Below are 25,822 nucleotides of genomic sequence, written 5' to 3' on the forward strand. Positions count from 1 at the left end.
ACCTATTGGTTGCCTCCTACACAACCCCTACTGGATGGCGATCAAACCTGAAACCAAGGTACCTGCTCTTTTTTTGTTGTTGTTCAGATAGAGCGGGAGGGGGAGAGAGAGAGAGAAACATCGACGTGAAAGGGACACATCGAGTGGCTGCCACCAGCATGACCCATCCAGGGCCAGGGACAAACTGCAACCGAGGCACGTGCCCCCAGCGGGAACCGAACCCAGGTCTCTTTGGACCACAGGCCGACGCTTCAACCGCTAAGCCAAACCGGCCAGGGCCCAAGGTACCTGCTCTTGATCAGGAATTGAACCTGTGACTCTTTGGTCTGGGGGCTGATGCTCAATGCTGAGCCAAACCAGCCAGCACAATAAAATCTTTACTATTAATAATATTATTAATATGTTCAAATCATGCTTCAAAATTATATACTTACAATGCACAGTACAAGCAATTCTTTTGTTGGTAGCTCTTACAATGTTGAGAGAATAGAAACTATGACTTTGTCTAATGTAATTATGTGGAGGCTCTTTCAGTTTTAGGCCTTTGTAGGAGAGGATCTTAGGTGTCTAGGTCTGTCTCAATTTCTCTCTTCAACCATCCTTTCAATATCCTAGTCCCATTTCCATTCTCCTCCCTTGAGGATCTATACTCCTCTGTGTAGGAAGAGACCTTTCCTTCCTTCCATTTCTTCTTGGATCTTGCAAACTTTAGTATCTCAGGTTTGACCAGACTTTGGGGACTGCAGAGGGAGAGGTGAGGTCTAGTCCAGGGGCAATGATGTGCACCAAATCTGGTTTAGTTTAGTTTTCCTCAAACGAACTAGTGACTTGATTTCCTCACCAGTACACCACTCCCAAATTAGCATTAATTTTACTCATTGATGACACATTCTCTCTCAAATGTGATTTCCCCCTCAGCATTATTTCATTAAGGAGAATTTGACTCCCTCCTGAATGTGGCTTGCAAGTATCATGACACTAGCTGGCACTTAGTCAGAAAAGATCAAGTACACCAATTCCAAATCTCTCTCCTAATAAAATTGGGAGGTTGGAGTTTGGGGTGCAAGAGTAGTTCTCAGTTCCTGCTATAGTAGATCTTTGACAAATGTTTGTTGAATTAAATATAATTGACTTTCCTTTATGTGGTGGGGAATTATGGACTGTCTTCGAACAGCGATTAAATGTCCATTCTGTGGCAATACAAGATTTAACTCCTCCAAATAAATAAACTTACATATTTCAAAATAGAACCTGCATACTTCCTAATGGATATAATGCTGGATGAAAGAAATGCATAATTAGTACTCAAATCGAAATCATTATTATTTGTAATGTAACATCATTATAACACCTGTTTCAGTACTCTGTGCATCAGTCATGCAGACTGATGTCTAAAATGGTGCCATTCTCGTCTTTTGTAAAAGGCAGTGAAGAGAGCACTAGCCTTTCAAAAGAAAAATTGGGTTACGTCTCTAAGATGCGGCCTGCAAGCCCCGCCCTAATACCTGAGCGGCTCCGCGTCCATCCTCGCTTAGGTGAGACTTAGTGAACCACATTTCCCAGCGGGCCCTGCAGGTCTCCCGCGCCTGCGCATGGCTGCAAAGGCGGCTGGAGGAACTCCCGCGCTATCCAGCCGCCTGGTCGCTCCTCGCCTGGTGTCTGACCCCGGCATGGAGGGGGTCCCAGTGCTGACGAGGGGCAACGCGGCCGCTGCCAAAGCGGAGGGAGCCGCCGCCTTGCCGCCCCCACCGCCCATCTCCCCTCCTGCCCTCACCCCGGCACCCGCGGCGGGTGAGGAGGGTCCGCCGTCCTTGCCCGAGGCGGGGGCTCCCGGCTGCTCGGGCTCCCGGCCCCCTGAGCTGGAGCCGGAGCGCAGCCTGAGCCGCTTGAGGGGCCGCTTTGAGGACGAGGACGAGGAGTTGGAGGATGATGAGGAGCTGGAGGAAGAGGAGGAGGAGGAGGAGGAAGAGATGAGCCACTTCTCGCTGCGGCTGGAGGGGTGCCGGCCGGAATCGGAGGATGAGGAAGAGGTATTTATAACCCCTGCTGACCACGCTGCGCCAGAGCGGCCTCCGGGACGCAGCCCGCCGCCTCAGTTCGGGCCGAGCCCCCGGCTCGCCGCCGCAGCCTTCGGCTCTGGCGTCGACCGCCACCCCTCCCCACCTTGCCTGCCTAAGCATGTGGCGCGGACTGGCCTTCTGTCCCGCCCGATTCCTTTAGTGCAACCTTATTTTGTGAGGTTCCTGCAGACCCCTTAGGTTCTCTCGGTCAGACTCGGCTCCCAGTCCGACTCGACTCGTTCAGTGAATAATTATCGAAGCTACCGCGTGCCCGGCGCCTACCCGCCGAGGATACCGCGCTCCTGCCACCCAGGAGCTTACAGTTTGCGTGTTGAGAGGATGGTAAACCGTTCCCCACTTCGTCGATCTCTTATTGGGAAGATTTTTTTTTTTAATGTGCTGGTGCATACTTCATCAAATTAGATAATAATACAGCTAGCCAGTCAGAATTACTATATTAAACTTAAGCACCAATATCTGGAAAGTTTGCTCTTTTTTTTTTTTTTAATCCTCACCCAAGGGCATTTTTTTTTTTTTTTTCATTTATCTTAAGATAGAGTGGGAGAAAGAGAGAAACATCCATGTGAGAGAGACACATCCACTGGTCGCTACCCACACGAACCCAAAGGCGGGGGGGGGGGGGGGGGATGCAACCGAGGTCCATGTCCTTAAGGGAACTGAACCCAGGACTTTCCGGTCCCTGGGCCAATGCTCTAACCGGCTGAGCCAAACTGGCCAGGGCGAGTTTGCTCATTTTTTAAGTAATTCATAAAGATGCCCCTCATTTGGCAATATACATATCCAAAAGAATGGAATATATTTGAAACATTGATTTATATCGTGTTACTGTAACTTCCAGTCTTATTTTGAAGTGCTAGAGGTATGTAACATGTTTTCATGTTGCAAAGTAAGTTACATACATATTGGTTATAATGAAATCATGGGGTTATGGTTTTCAAATTTAAGAAGGTAGGCCCTAGTTGGGGTAGCTCACCTGGTTACAGTGTCATCCTGATATGCCAAGGTTTTGAGTTAGATTTACGGTCAGGGCATGTACAAAAATCAATGAATGACCCTGGCCGGTTTGGCTCAGCGGTTAGAGCATCAGCCTTTGGTCCAGAGAGACCAGAGTTCGGTTCCCGCTAAGGGCATGTACCTCGGTTGCAGTTTGTCCCCAGCCCTGGTTGGGTCGAGCTGGAGGCAGCCACTCGATGTGTCCCTTTTACGTCGATGTTTCTCTCTCTCTCTCTCTTCCTCTCTCTCCCTTCCACTCTATCTGAACAAAAAATGGAAAAATGTGGAGTGAGGATTAAAAAAAAAAAAAAAAAGAATGAATGCATAAATAAGTGGAACAACAAATTGATATTTCTCTCTGTCTCCCCTCACCCCTCCTCCCTTTTCCTCTCTCTCTCAAATCAATAAAATATAATTTGAGATGGCAAGGTTTTGTATTTTAAAACTATTTCCATTGCATTTGCAGCGCCTGATTAATCTCTCTGAGCTGACCCCATACATCATGTGTTCCATTTGTAAAGGTTACTTAATAGATGCAACTACCATTACAGAATGTCTTCATACATGTAAGCATATAGTTCACATTTCTGAATAATATATTCAAATTTTGAAATGTCTCGAAAGCATCCTAATTTAAACATTTTCTTTTTCAACAGTTTGTAAAAGCTGCATTGTAAGACATTTTTACTATAGCAACAGATGTCCAAAATGCAATATAGTTGTACATCAGACACAACCTCTTTATAACATAAGGTAAGAAGGCTTTTAGTACAATTTATATTTTAAGTATACTTTTTCTGAAAGCTTGAAGTTGTGTTTTGGGAAATATATTCTTGACCTATCAAAATTAAAAGAAAGGGAACTACCTATTCTTTAAAGAAATACATATAGAGTACTTACTGTGTACCAGGCACTGTGATATCTGCTAGGGACTTAATTTAGAAAAAGAGGCACAGATCTTTTTTCCTGAAGATTTTAATTCCATCACTCAAGTTAATGAGGCCAGTTTAGGCTTGTCATTTTTAGTATATTTAGAATTCTATTTTCTAAAAGCAATACCTGAAACAACTGGCCTCTTTAGAATAGCCTGTCTGTTATAGGTCATTGTGGCTTATTAATCAGTTTTGTTTCATGCTCAGTTTCTTAAGGAAAGAAGAATATTAAACATGGATTGCTTTAATTTGTTCAGCAAATACTATTATGTTTTACTACCTTCATAGACCAGTGCTTTGCAGTTAATACACAGAAGTTCAAAATACAGTATCTGCCTTGAAGCTCACATTCTTATCAAGGAAATAAAAACAGCACACATGGAATAATTAAGCAAACCGTTGAAGAATCTCTGATTACTTATAGTTATGATTACATATAATTACTTGAGGTTCTCTTAGATGAGAGCCATGAGTGCTACCTAATAGTAACACACTTCTGAGAAAGGAGATATCCACTCCCAAGACAAAACAGTACTTATAAAGAGCTACATTCACTCTGTACTGAAATGCATTTTTCTGAATTCTGAGGTATTCTCCATCCTTTCCTTTTATTAGGTTGGACCGACAGTTACAAGACATAGTGTACAAATTAGTGATCAATCTAGAGGAAAGTAAGTTTATTTTATTACATAGTTGTGAATCCCAGAATCTCTGCTGACTCTACTAGTTACATTTTAAGTGTAATTTAGTCTGTGTTTTATCATTTTTTAGGAGAAAAAAAGCAAATGCATGATTTCTATAAAGAAAGAGGTCTAGAAGTACCTAAACCTGGTAAGTTTGGGTGTATACTATAATGTATTTGTAGATTAAAGAACACTAACAATAAAATGTACTCCCCTTAAGGTTTTTTTTGTTGTTTTTTTGTTTTTGTTTGTTTGTTTGTTTGTTTGTGATAGCTGGTTATTTTAAAGAGAGAGAAATATTTTATAGGTAATGATGTAGTGTAATCCAACCTAATTATTTATAAGAATTAAAGAGTACAAGCTCTGGAGCTGGATTGTCTGAGTTTGATCCTAGCTCTACCACTTTAGCTGTATGACTTTGGCAAATTACTTCAATGTCTCAGTTTCCTCAATACAAAGCACTTAAATCAGTGCCTGGAACATAGTAACTGCTCAAAGATTAGTTTTTATGATGATGGTAATGTCACAATATGGAAGTTAGATAGATTTGGGTTTAAATCCTGGTTCTTCCAATTACTATGTGTGTGACTTCAGGTAAATTGCCTAATCTCACTAAACTGGAATCAGTTTCTTTACATTTTTTTTTTTTTAAAGTAGCAGTAGTACCTGTGCCATAGGATTTTAACAAGGATTAAATGAGATGATGCATGTAGAGTGCTGAGTATAAACCCTGAACCCCCAGGTACATAATGCTTGTTAAGGATTATTTACAACTGTTGTTGCTGTTATGATGAACTCTTTCTGTGGCCCTGATAAACTAGCCACACATGTCTGCCTTCCACTGTGGATTGTTCCCCAGGCTTGCGTCTAATTTCACTGGCTGTGACAGATTAGCTGATGTTATTAAGGAAAAGAAGATTGAATGCTTTATGATCTTTTAAGTAGTCGATTTAGTTATAGTATCTGTGCAATTATTTTTCAAAGATCTCAATTTATGAAATTTTTATTCTAACTCAGCTTTTTTATTTGGCTAACAAATAGCTATTCCACAGACAGTCCCTTCAAGCAAAGGAAGATCTAAGAAAGCCTTAGAATCAGTGTTTCGGATTCCACCTGAACTTGATATGTCTTTATTACTGGAATTCATTGGGTGAGTACCCTAAACCTCTCTACTTCTTAATCTTAAAGAATGTTTTAAATCCTAACTGTTATGAAATCATCCTGAACTCAAGTAAAATAAATTTTTTCTGATTTCCTTTTAAAAATTATTTATGAAATATTTCAGACCTAGAAAAAGGTCTAATAACCACTTGTATCTCTACCATTTGACTTAAGAAATAAACCATACTAATATGGCAGAAGCCTTTTGGCTACATCTACCTGTTTACTCTTCCTTCCCTTGGAGTTTAATAATCACACTGCTAAAAGTAATGATTGTCATTCCCCTGCATTTTAAATATATTTACCACAGTGTATCTGTTCCTAAGCAATATGTAGAATTATTTTTGCCCATTTAAAAATTTGAAATGGTATCATACTTTGTTTTCCAACATTTTTGTACATTTATCCTTGCATATATGTGAGATAGTTTAATAGTGTATACAGATTTGCTGAGGCTTAGGATATGTTTGTCTTCAACTTTCTGGGTTTTGTCAAATTGATATCCAAAGTAGTTGGACATCTTTCTAATTCATATAAATTGCTTCATTCAAACACTGTAGCCTTAGCCTACATTATACTGCAACATTGTTATTGTTTTTAAGTTACTTTTTTTATTATTATTTCTTTATTGATTTTAGAGAGAGATAGAAACATCGATGTGAGAGGGACACATCGACTGGTTGCCTCCCGCACGACCCTGACCAGGGCTGGGGATGAACCGCAAACAAGGTATGTGCCCTTGACTGGAATCAAACCCGTGAGTCATTGGTCATTGGTCCATGGGCTGATGCTCTAACCGCTGAGCCAAACTGACCAGGACTGCAAAATGAAATGTCTTAAGTGAAAAAACAAGATGCAGAAAAAACTATATTACATGTGCTCATTTATGTTTTTATACAAAGGGTGGTAGAAAATATGTGTTTATACATTTTTTAAATTTTTATTTATTTATTTATTAATCCTCATCTGAGGATATTTTTCTATTTATCTTCAGATAGAGTGGGAGAGGGAGAGAGAGAGAAACATCGATGTGAGAGGGACACATCGACTGGTCGCCTCCTGCAGGGGACAAACTGCAACTGAGGTACATACCCTTGACCAGAATTGAAACCGTGACTCATTGGTCTGTGGTCCGATGCTCTACTGCTGAGCCAAACTGACCAGGGCTATACATGTTTTTTACATGAACAATGTTCCTGCAAGGACAGTAAGAAAATAATGGCAGTTGCTTCTAGAAAAGGGCACCAGAGTCTGAGTCTATGATGGAGAAAAGTTTTACTACTTTCTTTTCTTTTTTAAATGTTTTATTTATTGATTTTTAGAGAGAGAGGAAGGGAGAAGACGAAGAGAGAGAGAGAAACATTGATTTGTTGTTTTACTTATTTATGCATTCATTGGTTGATTCTTGTATGTGCTCTGACCAGGCATCAAACCCTCAACTTGACGTACTGGGACAGTGCTCTAACTAACTGAGCTACCTGGCCCAGGAAGGTTTTACTTTTCATTGTATTTGTATTTTTACTTTGTAACTTGATTTTTAATCAGTCTAATTAAATTTGAAAATTGAAAGGAATTTCTATTTCTAAAGTTATTTTGCGGAAATGTAATCTTTTCCACTAATGCACAATAGGTCCTGACAGTCTGTATTTTTATACCTTATTTATTTATTTATTTATTTATTTACTTAATCCTCACCTAAGGACATTTTTTGATATTTTGTTCATATAGAGAGGGAGGGAGAGAGAGAGAAATATCGACATGAAAGGGACACATCGAGTGGTTGCCACCCACACAACCCAAACAGGGCTGGGGACAAACTGCAACCGAGGTATGTGCCCTTAGTGGGAACCAAACCCGGGTCTCTCCGGACAGCAGGCTGACGCTCTAACCGCTGAGCAAAACTGACCAGGGCTTTTATTTATTTTTTATACCATTTTTTTTTTTTTTTTTTATCCTCACCCGAGGAAATTTTTCCATTTTTTGTTCAGGTAGAGTGGGAGGGAGAGAGAGGAACAGAGAGAGAGAAAGAGAAACATCGATGTGAAAGGGACACGTCGAGTGGCTGCCACCCGCACAACCGACCAGGGCCGGGGACAAACTGCAACCGAGGTACGCGCCCTTAGCGGGAACCGAACCCGGGTCTCTCAGGACCACAGGCCAACGCTCAAACCGGTCAGGGCTATTTTTTATACCATTTTTAAAAAGTAGCAGGGATTGCCTGGCTGGTATGGTTCATTAGTTGAGCATTGACCTGTGCACCAAGAGGTCACTGGTTCAATTTCCGGTCAAGGCACATGCCCAGGTTGTGGGCCAAATCCCCAGTTGGGGGCACGCAGGGGGCAGCCAGTTGATGTTCTCCCTAATCCATGTTTCTATCTCTCCCTTCCTCTCTCTCTAAAAAATCAATAAAAACGTAAAAATAGAAGAAAGTAGCAGGGATACACTTTTGAAAAGTAGTATTGCAAAGATGTCAAATATGTGATGGGTGTGCCACCATTATCTCTTTCTTTGTTCATAGAAGAAATCAGTAATTAAGCATGGCAACCTTTCCTAATAAGGGAGACTTGGCCACAGTGTTCAAGGCAGTCATTACCATTTGCTAAAGTTGTTACATTATTAATACATTCCCTGCTATAGAAGAAAAAGAGCCCTCACTTGGAATAAGGAGATCTAGATTTAAGTTCTAGCTCCTCTGTTATCTAGCTTTGTAAACTTAGACGAATTGCTTTTTGTTTATTCGCAAAATGTTTATTAAGCTCCTGCCATGTACCAGCATAGTACTCTACTAGCTGCTGTGAATGTAGTTTGAAAAAGTTAGCTATAATCCTTGCCCTCGTGGAACTTATAATTTCTCAGAGCTTCAGCATCCCTATCTGTAAAACAAGAGAATTGAACTTAGTGATTATTATGGGTAGTCTGTCTGCTTTTTATTATGTAGTCCTTTATCTGTTTTCAAATGATAAAGGGAAAGAAAGCTTTCAGTGCGGCAGGGAGTCCTTTTGATAGAGAGCTTCAGTTGGCAAAGAGTTGTTTTTTTTTTATCCTCAACTGGGGACATTTTTCGATATTTTGTTCAGATAGAGTGGGAGGGAGAGAGAGAGAGAAACATCGACATGAAAGGGACACATCGAGTGGTTGCCACCCAAACGACCTAGGGCCGGGAACAAACTGCAACCGAAGTACGCGCCCTTAGTGGGAACCGAAACCAGGTTTCTCCAGGCCGCAGGCCAATGCTCTAACCGCTGAGCCAAACCGGCCAGGGCAGCAAAGAGTTCTTTTGACGTCCCCAGTCCCCAGAATTAAATCCCCACATTTTCACTACATGGGAAAGCGTATGTGTTTCCACAGAAGTCATGCTACTGAGGGTAACCCATAGGAAGCTCTTTCAGGGCAGAGACCAGAGGCAGATGTTTTAACCTGATGTAAGTACAAGGGCAAATTTGGTCCAGCTGGTGACCCTTCCAGAATTGGAAAAGCAAAAAGCTGAGGTAGGTTCAACCTGTGGACAGTGACTTTTCAACCACTGGAACATGAAATTAGATTTCTCCCCTAAATTGGGTATGCATGTTTTGTGATCTTAAGGTAGTCTTGTACTTCTTTCTGCTCTTTGATTTCTGTGGTTAGAAGATTCTAAAAAGAAATAACCTTACACAGGCAGTATAGAATACATAGAGAGAGCATAGGCTTTGAAGAGTCTAACTCAAGGTTTGTAACCCTTGGGATATAGCTTAACTTCTCTGATCATCAGTTTTCATATTTCTAAATTGGGGATCATAAGAGCAATTCACAGGATTGTTGTACGAATCAACATGTGGTAGTCCTAACATGTCTAAACTATTAAACTCCATAAAGTGGTTGATTATAGTTGTGTAGTAATTAAAGACTATGGTAAAGAGTTTCAGGCCAGTAATATTGAGGAGTACTTCAAATGCAAGAAATGAACAAATAAACTTATTTTTTGTTTTTAAAAAATGTATCTTTTAAAGGTTACTATAGAGAAAAAATTAATTAGTTATGATAGAATAAAAAGCAAAAAGAAGTTTTACTTTAAGCTGGAAAATGTTAGAATGCTATGTTTGGGGAAATCTAACTATTAAGAATATCCTGAAAAGTTAAGAAGATTCTCATAAGTAACCATGACTTCCCCAAAGCCATCGGTGCACCATGCAAAGCTTCATTACCTGCCAGATCCAGTGCAAGAACATGTAATAAGACAGTTTTGATATGCCCAAACCTTACAACTTTAATACTTCTGAAATTGGAAACTCCTACCCCAAGAAACTGTTGCATTGTCTAACAGCACAGATCATGGAATGATTTTTACAATGAAAGGCAAAAAACAATGTCCTTTTAACTCCTAGAAGTATATACAGTAGTATGAAATGCTACTTTTCCTTATCACTAGGTGGCAGAAATGACAATTAACTGCATTTATTTCCTAAAGGGTTAGATGACCATGGTTTAAAATTAAATTGATGTTCCTCAAATGTTTATATTCATGTTATTTTTCTGTGTTATGTGATTAAACATAAAATTTAAACTATATTGTTGGTTAATTTTGCTTTCATATTTTAGTGCTAATGAAGGCACGGGACATTTTAAGGTATTTTATTTTTATTTTTTCATTTATTTTACAAGAGACCCTGTAACAAAAATTTAAGAATCATATTACCAATCATATGGAGATTATCTTCAATTACAATAGAGTGTTTTACAAGTAAAAGTTGTTGACATATGAAGTACATTCAATAATGCTCTCTTACAATATGTTTATGAAAAAATAGTTATTAAGTAGGGATTTGTTACTCAGAACAGTAGTCTAAGGAAGAATAAGTGAGTAACTTTTAAAAGTCTAAAGCTAAATGCTGTGTTAATTTGGTGATAAAAAAAAAAATGTTTTAAAACATTTTTTGCATAGTTGGCATATAGAGTTAAACATGAGCTTAAAATTTTATTGGCATGTAACATTTTTAGCTCAAGTTAACCTGTCCCAACTTGTTACTTGGCAAGCTTATTGTTTTTTAAAATTCTGTATTTATAATGGAGTTCTACTTATAGATTTTTATAATTATTCCTCAATATTCTCTACTACTTAAAAAGCTATATTTATATTGTCCTGGCCGGTTTGGCTCAGCAGTTGGAGCATTGGCCTGTGGACCAGAGTCCCGGGTTCGGTTCCCGCTAGGGGCACGTACCAAGAAAAAAAAAGCTCTTGCCCTGGCCGGTTTGGCTCAGCAGTTGGAGTGTTGGCCTGCGGTACAGAGAGACCCGGGTTCGGTTCCCGCTAAGGGCATGTGCCTTGGTTGCAGTTTGTCCCCGGCCCTGGTTGGTAGTGCGGGTGGCAGCCACTTGATGTGTCCCTTCACATTGATGTTTCTCTCTCTCTCTCTCTCCCCCTCCCGCTCTGTCTGAACAAAGAGTGGAAGAATGTCCTCGGGTGAAGATAAAAAAAAAGCAAAAAGAAAAAAAAAAAGCTGTATTTATACCTTATCTTTGAGTTCAAATAAATGTGTCTGACTAGAATGATTCCTGGTTGTTAAGCTTTTCACCATGTAGGTCGGTAGCATGAAAATTATAAACCCTATTTGTTCAATTTAAAAGCATTTCACAAAGCAGTAATTCAGTCTGAAAAAGTTTTAAAACTTTTAATTATGAAAAATTTTAAGCATACTAAAAGGTAGGCAAAATAGAACCTTCATGTATTCATCACCTGGCTTTACCAATAAACTAATGGCCATTTAATATTTTTGGTTTTTTTTTTTGTTTTGTTTTTAAATCCTTACCCAAGGGTTCTTTTTCCATTTATCTTCAGATAGAGTGGGAGGGAAAAAAGGAGGGAGGGAGGGAGAGAGAGAGATACATCCATTAGTTGCCTCCCGCATGACCCTGACCAGGACCTAGGGCCCACGGCCCAGGACTGAACTGCAACCAAAGTATGAGCCCTTGACCAGAATCGAACCCACAACTCTTTGGTCCACAGGCCAGTACTCTAACCGCTGAGCCAAACCGGCCAGGGCAACTAATAGACATTTATTATTTTTTTATTTTATTTATTTTTTCTTATTGATTTTAGAGTGAGAGGAAGGGAGAGGGAAAGAGAGATAGAAACATCGATGAGAGAGACCATCTATTGGCCGCCTCTTGCATGCCCCCCACTGGGGATCGGGCCCACAACCTGGGCATATGCCCTGACCGGGAATCGAACTGTTGACCTCTTGGTACATGGGTTGACACTCAACCAGTAAGCACACCAGCCGGGCCATTAGCAATAACTCTTAAATGCTTTCTGTGTGCTAGGAATTGTTATTTACATACATTATATCACTTTCCTCATGATAATTCTATGAGGTAGATGCCATTATCCCTATCTTACAAATGGGACATGGAGACACAGAAAGGTTCACCAACTTACCCAGAGACTTGCTGCTATAAAATGACAGAACCAGGGTTTATTTTATTTTTTTTACTCTTCACCCGAGGATAATTTTCTATTTATCTTCAGATAGAGTGGGAGGGATGGGGAGAGAGAGAGGATGAGGAGAGAAAAAGAAACATCGATGTGAGAGAGATACATTGACTGGTTGCCTCCCGCATGACCCCAACCAGGGCTGGGGCTGGAACCTGCAGCCCAGATACATGCCCTTGACTAGAATCGAACCCAAGACCCTTTGGTCTGAGGATCAACGCTTTAACTGCTGAGCCAAACTCACCAGGGCTAAACCAGTAAGCCTTTCTATTAAAAAATTGTTAACATACTTTTTAGAAAGAGAAAACTAAGCAGCAAAATAGTTTTTCTTTGATAGCTAAACTAATTCAAATTTTATAGTAATTTTTCATAAATCTGTTGAATCATCTTTGCTATAAAATTGCTTTAGGGTTTATATATTTTATGTATATTTAATCTGAAAATATTTCTTCATTCATTTGTTTATTTTTTGTAGCCATTGGAAAAGAAGTTTGTCCGAGTTTCAGGAGAAGCAACTATTGGGCATGTAGAAAAATTTCTCAGAAGAAAAATGGATCTTGATCCAGCTTGTCAGGTAGAGTACATGTCTGTAAAAGGGCAGGTAAAATTGGGAGATTACCTTTAGAAAGAATTGCCTCTGGGATTTCATGCAGTAGCTTTTGTCTTAATGATATTATAGATGTTGTATATGGCAGTTGATATTGATATACAGTGATTCCCACTCCAACTTCAGTCATATTTGGCTTACTGTCTGTTTCTCCCTGCTATTGATGAGACACCTAGAAAAGTGAAATATCTATCTAATATAGACCCGATTCGTTTTGTAAGGATGAAAAGTATCTCCCATTCTAAGTATATAATATTTTCTTGTTGTTGTAAGATGAAAATCTCAATCCTCATGTATTTTTTAATATAAGTTGTAAGTATATTCACAGGTCTAATAATGCAGGTCACTGAAAATGTACCTTTATATAGTTTTGCTTTTTCATTAGTCAAATTTAAAAGGGATTTAAAACAATTTTTTTCATCAAGTGTAAAATTTCATAGGGTGGTTTTTATTTAAAATGTCTATTTGCTGTTTAGTAAATTAATAGATATTTTAAAGCTGGCTGAAATTTTACTGGTGTTTTTAGTACCGATATCTTTTGGTACTAAATATATATGAAATATCTATTAAGAACAATAAAATGTACCTTCTCTTACTGAATTTGACATAATGCTGGCTGTATCGTCTGGCATCTGAAAGTAGAAATGACTTATGTGTTCCCTTATAGCTATAACTTATTTGAGGTTATATTTAGTCTTTTGTTCAGAAATAGATAACTATTTAGAGACTCCTGGGCAAAGAATTGTGAGTGATTTTATAACATTTTATTATTTCTAAAAGCAGAAGTCACAAGCCCTGAACCTGATTTTATAGAATAACTAACATAGCACCTCAAAGGACTTTTTCTAGGATTATAGATGATGTCTTCTGGCTAGATATTGATCAGAGCACTATTACTATTTATAAGTTTCACATTTGTGTTTTAAGAAGTTGGTTACCAAAGCTCTTAATTGGTTATATTGTTTAAAAATGTGGGTTTATTTTTACCTCATATCATAAAATTCAAGGCTTTTGGCATTTTGAAATAAAATGATAGAAAATTTGTTACAGGCCCTGGCCAGTTTGGTTCAGCAGTTGGAGCGTTGGCCTGCGGACCAGAGAGTTCCGGGTTCAGTTCCCGCTAGGGGCACGTACCCCCAAAAAAGAAAATTTGTTACAACCTTTAATTTTCTTTGTCAACTCTTGGCTCTGTAGATGAATTTCTTTCCTACCCGGGTACTATATAGCTGGTGACATTCATAAATTACTGTTTCACCAAAATTTTAAAATAATAGAACAGAATTATCCAATATGCAGACCTATTAATTTGTGCCTAACATTATTAAACCTTCTAAATACAAGAGAAATTTTAAAAATTACTTCTGGTTTGAGCAAAACATTGAGCTAGTTAATCATTAATCAAAATAAAATTCTTGGTGAACCCAGTCATTTGAGCCTGCTATGCTGACCTTCTTTAAACCAGTTGGTCGCAGGTAGGAAATGTGTGCTTTGTTTACATGACCTTCATATATGGTTATTTACTAGCAGGAATGAATGATTACTAGAGGACTGTTAAATGATGAACTACCTTTAAAGTTATTTGTGGCAGATCAAAATAAAAAAGGAAGACAGTGCCCTGGCTAGTGTGGCTCAGTTGGTTGGGCATCCTCCTGTGCACTGGAGGGTTGCTGGTTCGATTCCAGTAAGGGGCGTACAGGAGGCAGCTGATCCCTGTTCCACTCTCACATTGATGTTTCTCCTCTCTCTCCCTTCCGCTCTCTAAAAATCAATAAAAATAAAAGTTAAAAAAAAAAAAAACATAAAAAAGGGAAGACAGTAATGAAAGATAAAAAATACAGATTATGTGTTCTTAAAAGAGATTTAAGTTAGTTCAAAATCAGAAATCAATAATTATCTGAATAAATTTCTTTCACATAGAGACCCCAGTGCTTGTGAATTACCCTGTTTGATTTATTGGTACTTTGAACTCATTGATGTCCTAATGTATTTTGTTTTATTGTTATTCTTGTGTTCTTTTGTACATTGATCTTCAGACCTTATTTTGCTTGTATGAAGTAAGATTTAAAAAATATATATCACATTAATCACTAAAAATTCTTTATATAAAAGATGTGATATTACATTTGTTGTTAATCCTACCATCCTACCATAATTAATTCCATCTTAAAAGATATTTTCTTTTTACTGTTATTATTTTTTAGCATGACCTTAACCCTACTATTAAATTGTCTTCAAATCATTTTTAATGTATATATTTTTTATTACTGATTAAAAAAATTTTGTTTTAAATTTTCTTTATTGATTTTAGAGAGAGAGGAAGGGAGAGGGAGAGAGAGATAGAAACATCAATGAGAGAGAACATCGATTGGTCACCTTCTACGTGCCCCCATTGGGGATTTGGCCCACAACCTGGGCATGTGCCCCAACTGGGAATCGAACCCGTGACCTCTTAGTGCATGGATCAACACTCAACCACTGAGCCACATAGGCCGGGCAATGTTGGAAGTTCTAAGGTGATCTTGCTTTTAAGAAGATAAGGGTTGCCCTGGCTGGTTAGAGCGTGCGGACCAAAGGGTTGTGGGTTCAATTCTCAGTCAAGGGCATGTACCTGGGTTGCAGGTTTGATCCCTGGCCCCTGTCAGAGTTGTGTGGGAGGCAACCAATCAATGTGTCTCTCATATTGATGTTTTTCTCTTTCCCTCCCTCCTTCCCTTCTACTCTCCCTTCCTCTGTCTCTCTAATATATCAATAAAGAAAAAAAATTTTTTAAAATAAAAATCAGTGGAAAAATATCCTTGGGTGAAGATTAACAACAACAACAAAATAGAGAATTGTAGAACAATAATACTATATGTGACATAATCCAATTAAAATTCTGCGTGCACGCGTAGCATCTAGGACCATACATGTCGAACTGTTAGTAACTGTCCAACCTTTGGGAGTTAAGATTAAGCTGAAAAGAAAAATGTAGTAAACAAATCATGAATGTTGCTGAAGCCTGCTAAGAGTGATGGTCTCTGCATTGCTGAATAGTTAATAAAAAGATAATGATAGTTTCCAAATTCTTTGGTTTTTCATGAATCTGTGTGCAAGATCTATCATTGCTTTCAAGTCATTTTGCAAGCAAGTATTGCTCTGCCTGTTTTAAAACTGGTACGCATAAAGCACAAGGTTGTTGTTGATAAGAGATTGTGCATTATGAGATACCATAGAGGTTGACAAACTATGACCCATGGGCCAAATCTAGCCTGTTTATATACATAAAGTTTTATTGGAACACAGCCATACTATGGCTATAATGGCAGAATTGAGTAGATGTGACAGAGATGCTATGGCTCACAAAGCCTAAAATATTTATTTATTTTATTTTATTTTTTCCTCACCCGAGGCCATTTTTGCACTTATCTTCAGATAGAGCTGGAGGGAGAGAGGGAGGAAGAGAGAGAGAGAAACATTGACGTGAGAGAGACACATTGAGTGGTTGCCACCCATACAACATCAACCGGGGCCGGGGACAAACTGCAACATAGGCACGGGCCCTCAGTGGGAACTGAACCCAGGATTCTCTGGTCCGCTCTAACTGCTGAGCCAAACTGGCCAGGGCCTAAAATATTTGTTATATATCCCTTTACAGATAGTTTGTTGATCCCTGATATGCACTTAGGCTTTGGGGAAGGATAGACCTTGGGACAGACCTGGGTTCAGATCTGGATTTTGCTATTCACTGGCTTTATGACCTTTGGAAAGTTTAATACCTTTACCTCTTAGTATTCCTGTCTGTAAAATGGGAATTATAATACCTAGCTCACAGGAATTTCAAGATTAGATGAGATAACATGTCAAATACATAGTATAACATAAGGTATACATAATGGCTGCTCAGTTAAATGCAACTGCTTTTGATATTCTTCCCCAACCATACTGAAGGTTTTAGGGAAATTAACATGTTGACAGTATATAGGATTTTTAGAGTAAACAGAATTTGAAGGTAGGAAATCTGCTTAGAAGGTGGTTTAAGACTAGGGACAGCATTTCTTTTTTTTTTTTATCCTCACCCGAGGACATTTTTCCATTTTTTGTTCAGATAGAGCGGGAGGGAGAGAGAGAGGAAGAGAGAGAGAGAGAGACATCGATGTGAAGGGACACATCGAGTGGCTGCCACCCGCACGACCAACCAGGGCCGGGGACAAACTGCAACCAAGGTACATGCCCTTAGCGGGAACCGAACCCGGGTCTCTCAGGACCGCAGGCCGCAGCTTTAACCGCTGAGCCAAACTGGCCAGGGCAGGGACAGCATTTCAAAGGATATAAACTTAAGAGGTATAATGACCTAAGAAGCAACGGGACATGGTAACTGATTACATGTGAGAAAAAAAGAAAAGGAAAACTCAGAGTCAGAGGTGATATTCTGCTTTAGAAGACAAGAAGAAATTTTATGCCATACACTAAATAAGGACATTAGGAGATGGAGCAAATTCAGGGATACATAGTAATAAGACTGTTGAGGACCTGATTTCATTTTAAGGCAATGGGAAAGGAGCACTTAATGAAAGAGAGAGAGAGTAAAAATTTGCTATTCTATCTTAACAAGTAAGTATACTGGAATCTTAATACATTATACTATATAACTGTATACCGATATCATTCTTTCTAGAGCATTCTATATAAAAGTAGATTTTCTTAGAGCTTTGACATTACTAAAGGGCTGAAAAGACCTTTCCATCCATAAAATAGTTCCCTTAGTGTGTACTTTATGTCACTGTTAGACTTTCCACTTGGAAAATGAGATACACCTTGTAAGAGAATTATTCAAATAAATAAGGATTACCTTTTTTAAGCATTAATATCCTTTTAATTATTATTATTACTCTTTTTTAATCCTCACCTGAGGACATTTTTCCATTTTTTGTTCAGACAGAGTGGGAGGGAGAGAGAGAGCAACATCGACGTGAAAGGGACACATCAAGTAGCTGCCACCCGCACGACCCAGCCAGGGCCGGGGACAACTGCCACCGAGGTACTTGCCCTTAGTGGGAACCGAACCCGAGTCTCTCTGGACCGCAGGCCGACGCTCTAACTGCTGAGACAAACTGACCAGGGCTAATTATTTTATCTTAGAACTTTTTAAAAATATACATTTCTGCCCAGCCTGTGTGGCTCAGTGGTTGAGTGTCGATCCATGCACCAAGAGGTTGTCAGTTCAATTCCCCTTCAGGGCACATGCCCAGGTTGTGGGCCAAATCCCCAGTGGGTGGCATGCAGGAGGCGACCAATAAATGTTCTCTCTAATCGATTATTCCATCTCTCCCTACTTCTTACTTCCTCTCTCTTTAAAATGAATAAAGAAAAAAAAATTTTTTAAATATATACATTTCTGCACCTTCTTATGCTAAATACATCAAATGTGATTTAACTTGTTCTCAGAAATTCAAGGAAATCATTTTGAATATTGACTGTACTATGCTGTTGTCCTGCTATGTCCTCTAATGCTCTTTCCATTTTACTTTACTCTCATAAAAACTTTCCAAAATCTTTCTTGAGACTGTTTAATCCATCTAAAATAAAACAGCAAAGTGTAGTCTGAACATAATTATGTTGATTTTTCTTAATTTTTTCATAATGGTTTTTTGAAGCAGTAAAGCGTCTAACATTTTGTTTATTTGTAGGTAGATATCATCTGTGGTGATCACTTGTTGGAGCGGTATCAAACTCTAAGGGAAATTCGACATGCAATAGGTGATGCAGCAATGCAGGTAGGTCTTAGACTTTATCATACTTAGTATCTAATAGGCAAATTATTTGATGAAAGAAAAAAGTTCCATGTTATCAATAAAATTTTATTTTTATTTATTTTAATCCTCACCAGAGGATGTTTTTCCACTGATTTTTAGATAGAGTGGAAGGGAGCGAGGGGGAGAAACAGAGAGAGAAACATCGATGTGAGAGAGACACATCGATGTGAGAGAGATGCATCAACTGCTTGCCTCCCACACGACCCCAAGTAGGCTAGGGATCGAACCTGCAACCCAGGTACATGCCCTTGACTGGAATCAAACCCGAGACCCTTCAGTCTGCAGTCCAACACTCTAACCACTGAGCCAAATCAGCCAGGGCTATCAATAAAATTTTAATAAATATTCTACAACTTTCTTAAAATTACCTGGACTGTAAGTAATAAAGCTAATATTTATTGAATGCTTACTGTGTGTTAAGCACTTTTCTAAATGGCTTATATGGATTAGCTCTTTTATTCCTCATAATTCGATGGTGTAGGTATTCTTTTATTCCTCATTTAATTTTTTTAATAAAATATAATTATTATATACATTACTTTCAGGTGTACAACGTAGTTATTCAGTTATTCCCCATTTTATTTTATTTTTTTATATATACTTTGTTAATTCTCACCTGAGGATTTTTTTTTCTTTATTGATTTTTATAGAGAGAGGAAGGGCGAGGGAGAAAGAGAAACATCGAGAGGGAACATCAATTGGCCACCTCCTGCATGCCCCCCACTGGGGATCAGGCCTACCTCCTGGGCATGTGCCTTGACCGGGAATCAAACCAGTGACCTCTTATTGCATGGGTTGATGCTCAGCCACTGAGCCACACTGACTGGGCTCACCCGAGGATATTTTCTATTGACTTTTAAGGAGGTAAGGAGAGAGAGAGAAACATTGTTGTGAGAGAGGCATACCGGTTGGCTACCTCCCGAACAACCCTGACTGGTGCCGGGGACTATATCTGCAACCCAGGTACATGCCCTTGATCAGGAGTCGAACCCATCACCTTCGGTCTGAGGGCCAATGCTCTAACCACTGAGCAAAACTAGCCAGGGTAATTATCCCCCATTTTAAAGAGAAGGAAGCAAGTTACAGAAAGGACGTGTAATAACTTGCTCACAGTAAGTTAGTGGGTGAGCCACAGCTCAAACCGCAGGCAGTTTGACTCTAGAGGCCTTGCTCTTTTTTCTGTCTAATACTACCATAGAACTTTGAAGACCACTGAGCAAATATACCTGTAAAGACATTTTTGTAAGAAAAATTTGCAGATTCTGCTTTAGAGATTCACATACCATTTCTTGTTTAATAGGTAAAAAGTCATGGTGTAACTATTTTGATGTTTTAATTAGCCTATAATGTGAGTGGGAATATAATGTGAGATAACCTAGAGTCAGGATAAATGAGGAGTTAGATAGGATCTACAATTTTATTTTTATTTTTTTTCTTTATTGATTTTAAAGAGAGAGGAAGGAAGAGAGAAATAGAAATATTGATGAGAGAGAACATCGATTGGCTGCATCCTGCATGCTCCCTCTGGGGATTGGGCCCACAACCTGGGCATGTGCCCTGACCAGAAATCGAACCGGCGACCTCTTGGTGCATGGCTTGACACTCAACCACTGAACCACAAAGCCGGGCTGGGATCTACAATTTTAATGAAGAAAAAAGCAAGACCCACATATTCTAATGTATTACTAAACCTAGAGTGATGAATTGTTTTAAGAGCTGTATGGCTCTGAGAAGCTTATAAAGTACTAGTGAAGACTGATGAGCAGCTCTCAGCTTAAACAAACAACAATTTTGTTTAATTTGTTAGAAATATAATTATTTGCTTTGATGTGATTGCCTATGCTCAGTGAACAACTACTGAAAATAAGATGCAGAATATTCTAAGAATATCTTCTTAGTGTGAATTATAGAGTTCCTGGGAAGAAGCAGAATGAATACACACAAACACTGTTTTTTATCCTCACTCGATGACATTTTTTGTACAGATAGAGCGGGAGGGAGGGAGAGAGAGAGAGAAAGAGAGAGAAACATCGACGTGAAAGGGACACATCAAGTGGCTGCCACCCGCAGGATCCAACCAGGGATGTGGACAAACTGCAACCGAGGTACGTTCCCTTAGCGGGAACCGAACTCAGTCTCTCTGGACCGCAGGCAACACTCTAACCATTGAGCAAAACCAGCCAGGGCCAGGCAAACACTCTTTAAATGCATACACACACATACAGTGGTGGGCAAAAGTAGGTTTACAGTTGTTTGTCTGTCACAATGGCACAGTGCCTGTAGGTACAATTTCTTAAGTGTTCAAATTGCCAGCCTTCATTATTTACACATTCTTGTAGTCTTTTTGCTATATTCAGGCACACTGTGGCACAGAGTTTTGTGTTTTTTTGTTTTTTTTTTAATCTTCACTGGATATTTTTTCATTCATCTTCAGATAGAATGTGAGGGAGAGAGAGAGAGAAACATCAATGCAAGAGAGACATATTGATTGGTTGCTTCCTGTATGACCTTGCCAGGGCCAGGGACTGAACTGCAACCCAGGTATGTGCCCTGGACCAGAATTGAACCCGTGACTCTTCGGTCCACGGGCTGACACTCTAACTGCTAAGCCAAACTACCCAGGGCCAGAGTTCTTTGTAAACCTAATTTTGCCCACTCCTGTATATATTTTAATGATATAAAATGAAATGCATGGATTTTGGCAAAGACATACCTGTTTTAACACAAACTCCTTCTTGAGATTTGGAACACTACTGTCACCCCCAGAGAGTTCTTGCCTTTTTTTTTTAAGTAACAGATTTATTGAGATATAATTAATATGCTGCCATGTAACTCACTCATTTAAAGTATACAGTTCAGTAATTTTTAATATATTTACAGAGTCGTGAAACCATCACTCAATTTTAGAACATTTTTGCCTTTTTTTTCTTTATTGATTTTAGAGAGAGAGGAAGGGAGAGAGAGAAACATCAATGAGAGAGAACATTGATTGGCCATCTCCTGCAGGCCCCCCACTGAGGATTTGGCCCACAACCGGGGCACGTGCCCTGACCCGGAATCAAACTGGCGACCTCTTTTTTTTTTTAATTTTTGTTCCTTTATTGTTTTTACAGAGCGAGGAAGTGAGTGGGAGAGAGAGATAGAAACATCGATGAGAGAGAACATCGATTGGCTGCCTCCTGCATGCCCCCCACCAGGTATTAAGCCCACAACCTGGCCATGTGTCCTGACCGGGAATCGATGTTCTTGGTGCATGGGACGATGTTCAACCACTGAGCCACACCAGATAGGCAATTTTAAAACATTTTTATCACCCAAAAAAGAAACTCCATACCTATTAGTACCCTTCCTCTAGCTTTCATTAACCACTACTCTGCTTTTCATCTCTGGATTTCTATTCAGGACATTTCATATAAATGGAATCATACAATATGTGGTCTTTTGTGACTGACTTCTTTTACTTAGTATGTTTCCAATTTTTATGTTTTAGCATATATCAGTATTTTGTTCCTTCTCATTGCTGAATAATATTTCATTACATGGAAATTCAGTATTCAAGAGAAGGCTGAAACTCAGAAGGGCAGCAATGGAAGAGTTACGAAAGATCACTAGTGAAGATGTGTCATGTAGAGACCAAGGCTAAGGTCATCTGTACTGTCGTATTCCCAATTTCCATGTACAGATGTGAAAGTTGAACAATGAGGAAGGCCGATGGGAAAAAAAAGTTGATTTATTTAAAATACGGTGTTGGAGGCGAGTTCTACAGATACCCTGGACTGTAAGAAAGACAAACAAGTGGGCCCTAGAGCAAATTAAGCCTGAAACATCACTGGAGGCAAAAATGACAAAACTGAAGCTGTCCTACTTTAGTTACATCATGAGAAGGCAGTTCTTTGGAAAAGACAGTAATGCTGGGAAAAATAGAAGGTGGCAGGAAAAGAGGAAGACCAAATATGAGATGGATTGGCTCCCTAAAGGAAACCATAAGCATGAGTCTACAGAGCTGAGCAGGGCTCCTGAGGACAGGACATTGTAGACATCACTTATTCATAGGGTTGCCAGGAGTTGGAGCTGACTCAACAGCATGTAACACACATAAATATTGATATTTTATTAAATCATTCAACAGCAGGTGGATATTTGGGTTGTTTCCATTTGGGGGCTAACATAAATGGTGCTGCTATGAACATTGATCTACGAGTGTTTGTGTGGGTGTTTTTATTTCTCTGGTGTACATCTAGAGGTGGAATTGCTGAGTCAGATGTTCACTCTGTTTACACTATCAAGAGAGAATGGGCCCTGGCCAGTGTGGCTCAGTTGGTTGAGCATCGTCCTGTGCACCAAGAGGTCACTGGTTTGATTCCTGAGTAGAGCACATGCCCGTGTTGTGGGCTCGAACCCCCGTAAGGGGTGGGCAGGAGGCAGCTAATCAATGTTTATTTTTCATCCATGTTTCCCTCTCCCTCTTCCTTCCACTCTCTCTAAAGTCAATAAAAATGCCCAGCCATTGTAGTTCAGTGGATTGAGCATCATCCCATGAACTGAGAGGTCTTGGTTTAATTCATGGTCAGGACACATGCCCGGGTTTCGGGCTCAATCCCCGTTGGGGAGTGTGCAGGAGGCAGCTGATAGATAGATGTTTCTAGCCAATCAATGTTTTTCTCTCACAAAGATAGATGTTTCTATCTCTCTTTCTAAAAAATCAATAACAACATTAAAAAAAATGAAATAAAAAAACACTCACTCTGGTTTTATAGTTAAAAAAGACCATGAATGGAGACATCTAAATATATAATATAAATAATGTTTATATATTCATATACAAATACAACAGACGTATAGATATAAATTTGAATTATAATTATCTGATAAAATGTGGTTTTATAAATGTATTAAAGTTTTGTGGTGGTTTTGAAACAGTTTGTAAGCTGTTCTTTCCGTTTTATATCTCTACATGTCAATATGTTTTGCAGATGATTTCCTTTCTGAAATCTAACTATATGCAAAAATTATTTTTGATGTTGAAGCTAATTTATTTTATTAGCTAGCACTAGATGTAAATTGCAATGTAATGGAATTAATCATTGAAAATGGAGCTATTTTGTTTTCATCTGCTTAATCAATTTGGTTTTAAAGGATTTGTTGTTTTTTTTTTTCAAATTTTATTAATTTATTTCTGTTACAGAAGTTTCTCCTTTTCACCCATATATGCAAACATTATTATCTAAAATATAATTTGTATTCATATAAAATTGTTAATAGAATCTTTCTATTTGTGTTATAATACAAATTCATTTACTTTGATTAGGCTAATTGGTCTAGAGCAGATCTGATGGTCCATGGGCCAAACATGGTATGGAATTATGCTTTATTTGGCTTATTCTGTGTTTTAAATTATTTGAATTTTAAATTATTTTAATTTAAAGTCTCTGGTTTACCACAGGTCTAAACATTCCTTATTGACTTATGTACCTAACTTACATGTTCATTTGTTACTTTCCTAGCCCTTGTGGGCATTTGAATTTGTGAACCTTTTTCTAGAATTCTGGTGAGTTTTCCTTAGAGTTGCCAGGAACAGAAGCCAGATTGCAACGAGTTGAGTAGTGAATGAGAAATAAGGAAGTAGAGCCATGAAAAGAAGAAAAAGAGTAATAGCTAGAGCAGGATTGGAAATGCAGGGCATGTATGCCATCACTCCTCCTCTTTGTTGCTCAAAGTAGGCCAATTGCTCATGGCACACTTTCCCAATGAGTTGTCTTTTTTTTTTTTTTTAAGCTAGTTTCATAATAGATCAGAAAATAGTACCTTTAAAAGGTGGATTGCTTGCTAGATGCAATCTTGGTGAGAGCACAAAGATTTAAGACCTGCTATCAAAAAATGAGATAGACCAAAAAACATCAAAGGACTAAGAAGCACAGTATCTAGAGTCATTTGGTATAGGGTTAAGTTGCTCAACACCCCCTGACTGAGAACATCGCTGTGTTATAACACAGTATAGTTACTGTTCACGATAATGACTCTGGATATCAAAAGTTAAATTGTATAGAACAATCTTTAAGGAGGCAGTAAAATATATAATATATTAAATGGGTAAGAGTTCCAAAGTTTTCTCAATTATAATAGTGGTAAGCTGCATTTATGTGGAAATAAATATTTCATTTCTTAGAAGACCCATGATGCTTTATAATAATTGAGTCTTTTTTTAGGGAAGTCCAATGCCTGGGTGGTTTGTTAAATAGTCTGTACGGAAGGACAGGTGTATCTCTTTTAGTTGTTTTTGGAGAACTGTTTAACCATAAACAAACTGGGCTAACTATGGATACCTAGTAGTTTCAGAATTGTCTCCTGAGAGTTATTAAAAGGCACGTTAACAGGGAATGTTTGGTGATGAGGTGAGTGAATAAGCAAATTTATTTATCTTGGACCCTTTATTCTCTTTAAAGAATTTCACGTTAGTCTTGGGTTATGAAAAACAAACCGTCTTTGACTTGATTATTTATATAACTAGTTTTCAAATAACTGCAAAATACTTTTTTTTTTTTTTTTCAGGATGGTCTTCTGGTCCTTCATTATGGTCTTGTGGTTTCTCCTCTGAAAATTACTTGAAGATTCTAAGAGTATCAGGAGGGAAGAGGGAAACAAAATAAGGTGGCTTCTGCAGGACTGTGTCTCACCAAAGATTTTCACGAAACATAATTGCTACCATTTTGTGCTAAGACATAACATCTATTTTTAGCACCAAGCATCATAATATTTATACATACAACTTGGAATAATGGAATGCATCTGTTTTACTAGTGACTATATATAAAAAGCATCCATAGCTCAGGGGGAAAATGTCAAAGTATTGGATTTTTAAATTCCTTGTGATTTCAAATACTTTGATATTAATTTTGCTTCCTAATCTTTCTTTAATTTTTTTTTATTTTTTATGTTTCTATTGATTTTTTTAGAGAGAGAGGAAGGGAGAGACAGAAACATCGATCAACTGCCTCCGACTGGGGACTGAGCATGTGCCCTGACTGGGAATTGAACTGGGACCCTCAGTCTATGGGATGACGTTCAATCCGCTGAGCCACACTGGCTGGGCTGCTTCCTAATCTTTTA

At 38.6% G+C, this 25,822-nt stretch overlaps 1 protein-coding gene across 2 annotated transcripts; it reads left to right on the forward strand.

Moving 5' to 3' along the window:
• Positions 1-1,610: 1,610 nt before the first annotated feature.
• Positions 1,611-25,615, forward strand: PCGF6 (polycomb group ring finger 6). 2 transcript variants are annotated; one of them, XM_036265400.1, is made up of 10 exons: positions 1,611-2,030; positions 3,541-3,640; positions 3,731-3,827; positions 4,622-4,677; positions 4,778-4,837; positions 5,731-5,839; positions 10,426-10,453; positions 12,792-12,890; positions 18,590-18,676; positions 25,265-25,615. In XM_036265400.1, exons 1-10 carry the CDS (start codon positions 1,671-1,673, stop codon positions 25,319-25,321), a joined length of 1,053 nt encoding a protein of 350 aa, XP_036121293.1. In that variant the 5' UTR covers positions 1,611-1,670; the 3' UTR covers positions 25,322-25,615. The 2 variants fall into 2 exon arrangements, with proteins under 2 accessions (XP_036121293.1, XP_036121294.1); XM_036265401.1 differs by lacking the exons at positions 4,622-4,677; positions 4,778-4,837; positions 5,731-5,839.
• The last annotated feature ends 207 nt before the right edge of the window (positions 25,616-25,822 follow it).

Source organism: Molossus molossus, unplaced genomic scaffold, assembly GCF_014108415.1.
Source record: "Molossus molossus isolate mMolMol1 unplaced genomic scaffold, mMolMol1.p scaffold_m16_p_17, whole genome shotgun sequence".
Taxonomy (NCBI): Eukaryota; Metazoa; Chordata; class Mammalia; order Chiroptera; family Molossidae; genus Molossus; species Molossus molossus.

Excerpts from the sequence above, each read along its gene's own strand:
- PCGF6 (XM_036265400.1), top strand. The coding sequence starts at position 1,671 with ATGGAGGGGGTCCCAGTGCTGACGAGGGGCAACGCGGCCGCTGCCAAA. Across the intron at positions 3,641-3,730 it reads TACAGAATGTCTTCATACAT|TTTGTAAAAGCTGCATTGTA; the intron begins GTAAGCATATAG and ends CTTTTTCAACAG. Across the intron at positions 4,678-4,777 it reads AGTGATCAATCTAGAGGAAA|GAGAAAAAAAGCAAATGCAT; the intron begins GTAAGTTTATTT and ends ATCATTTTTTAG.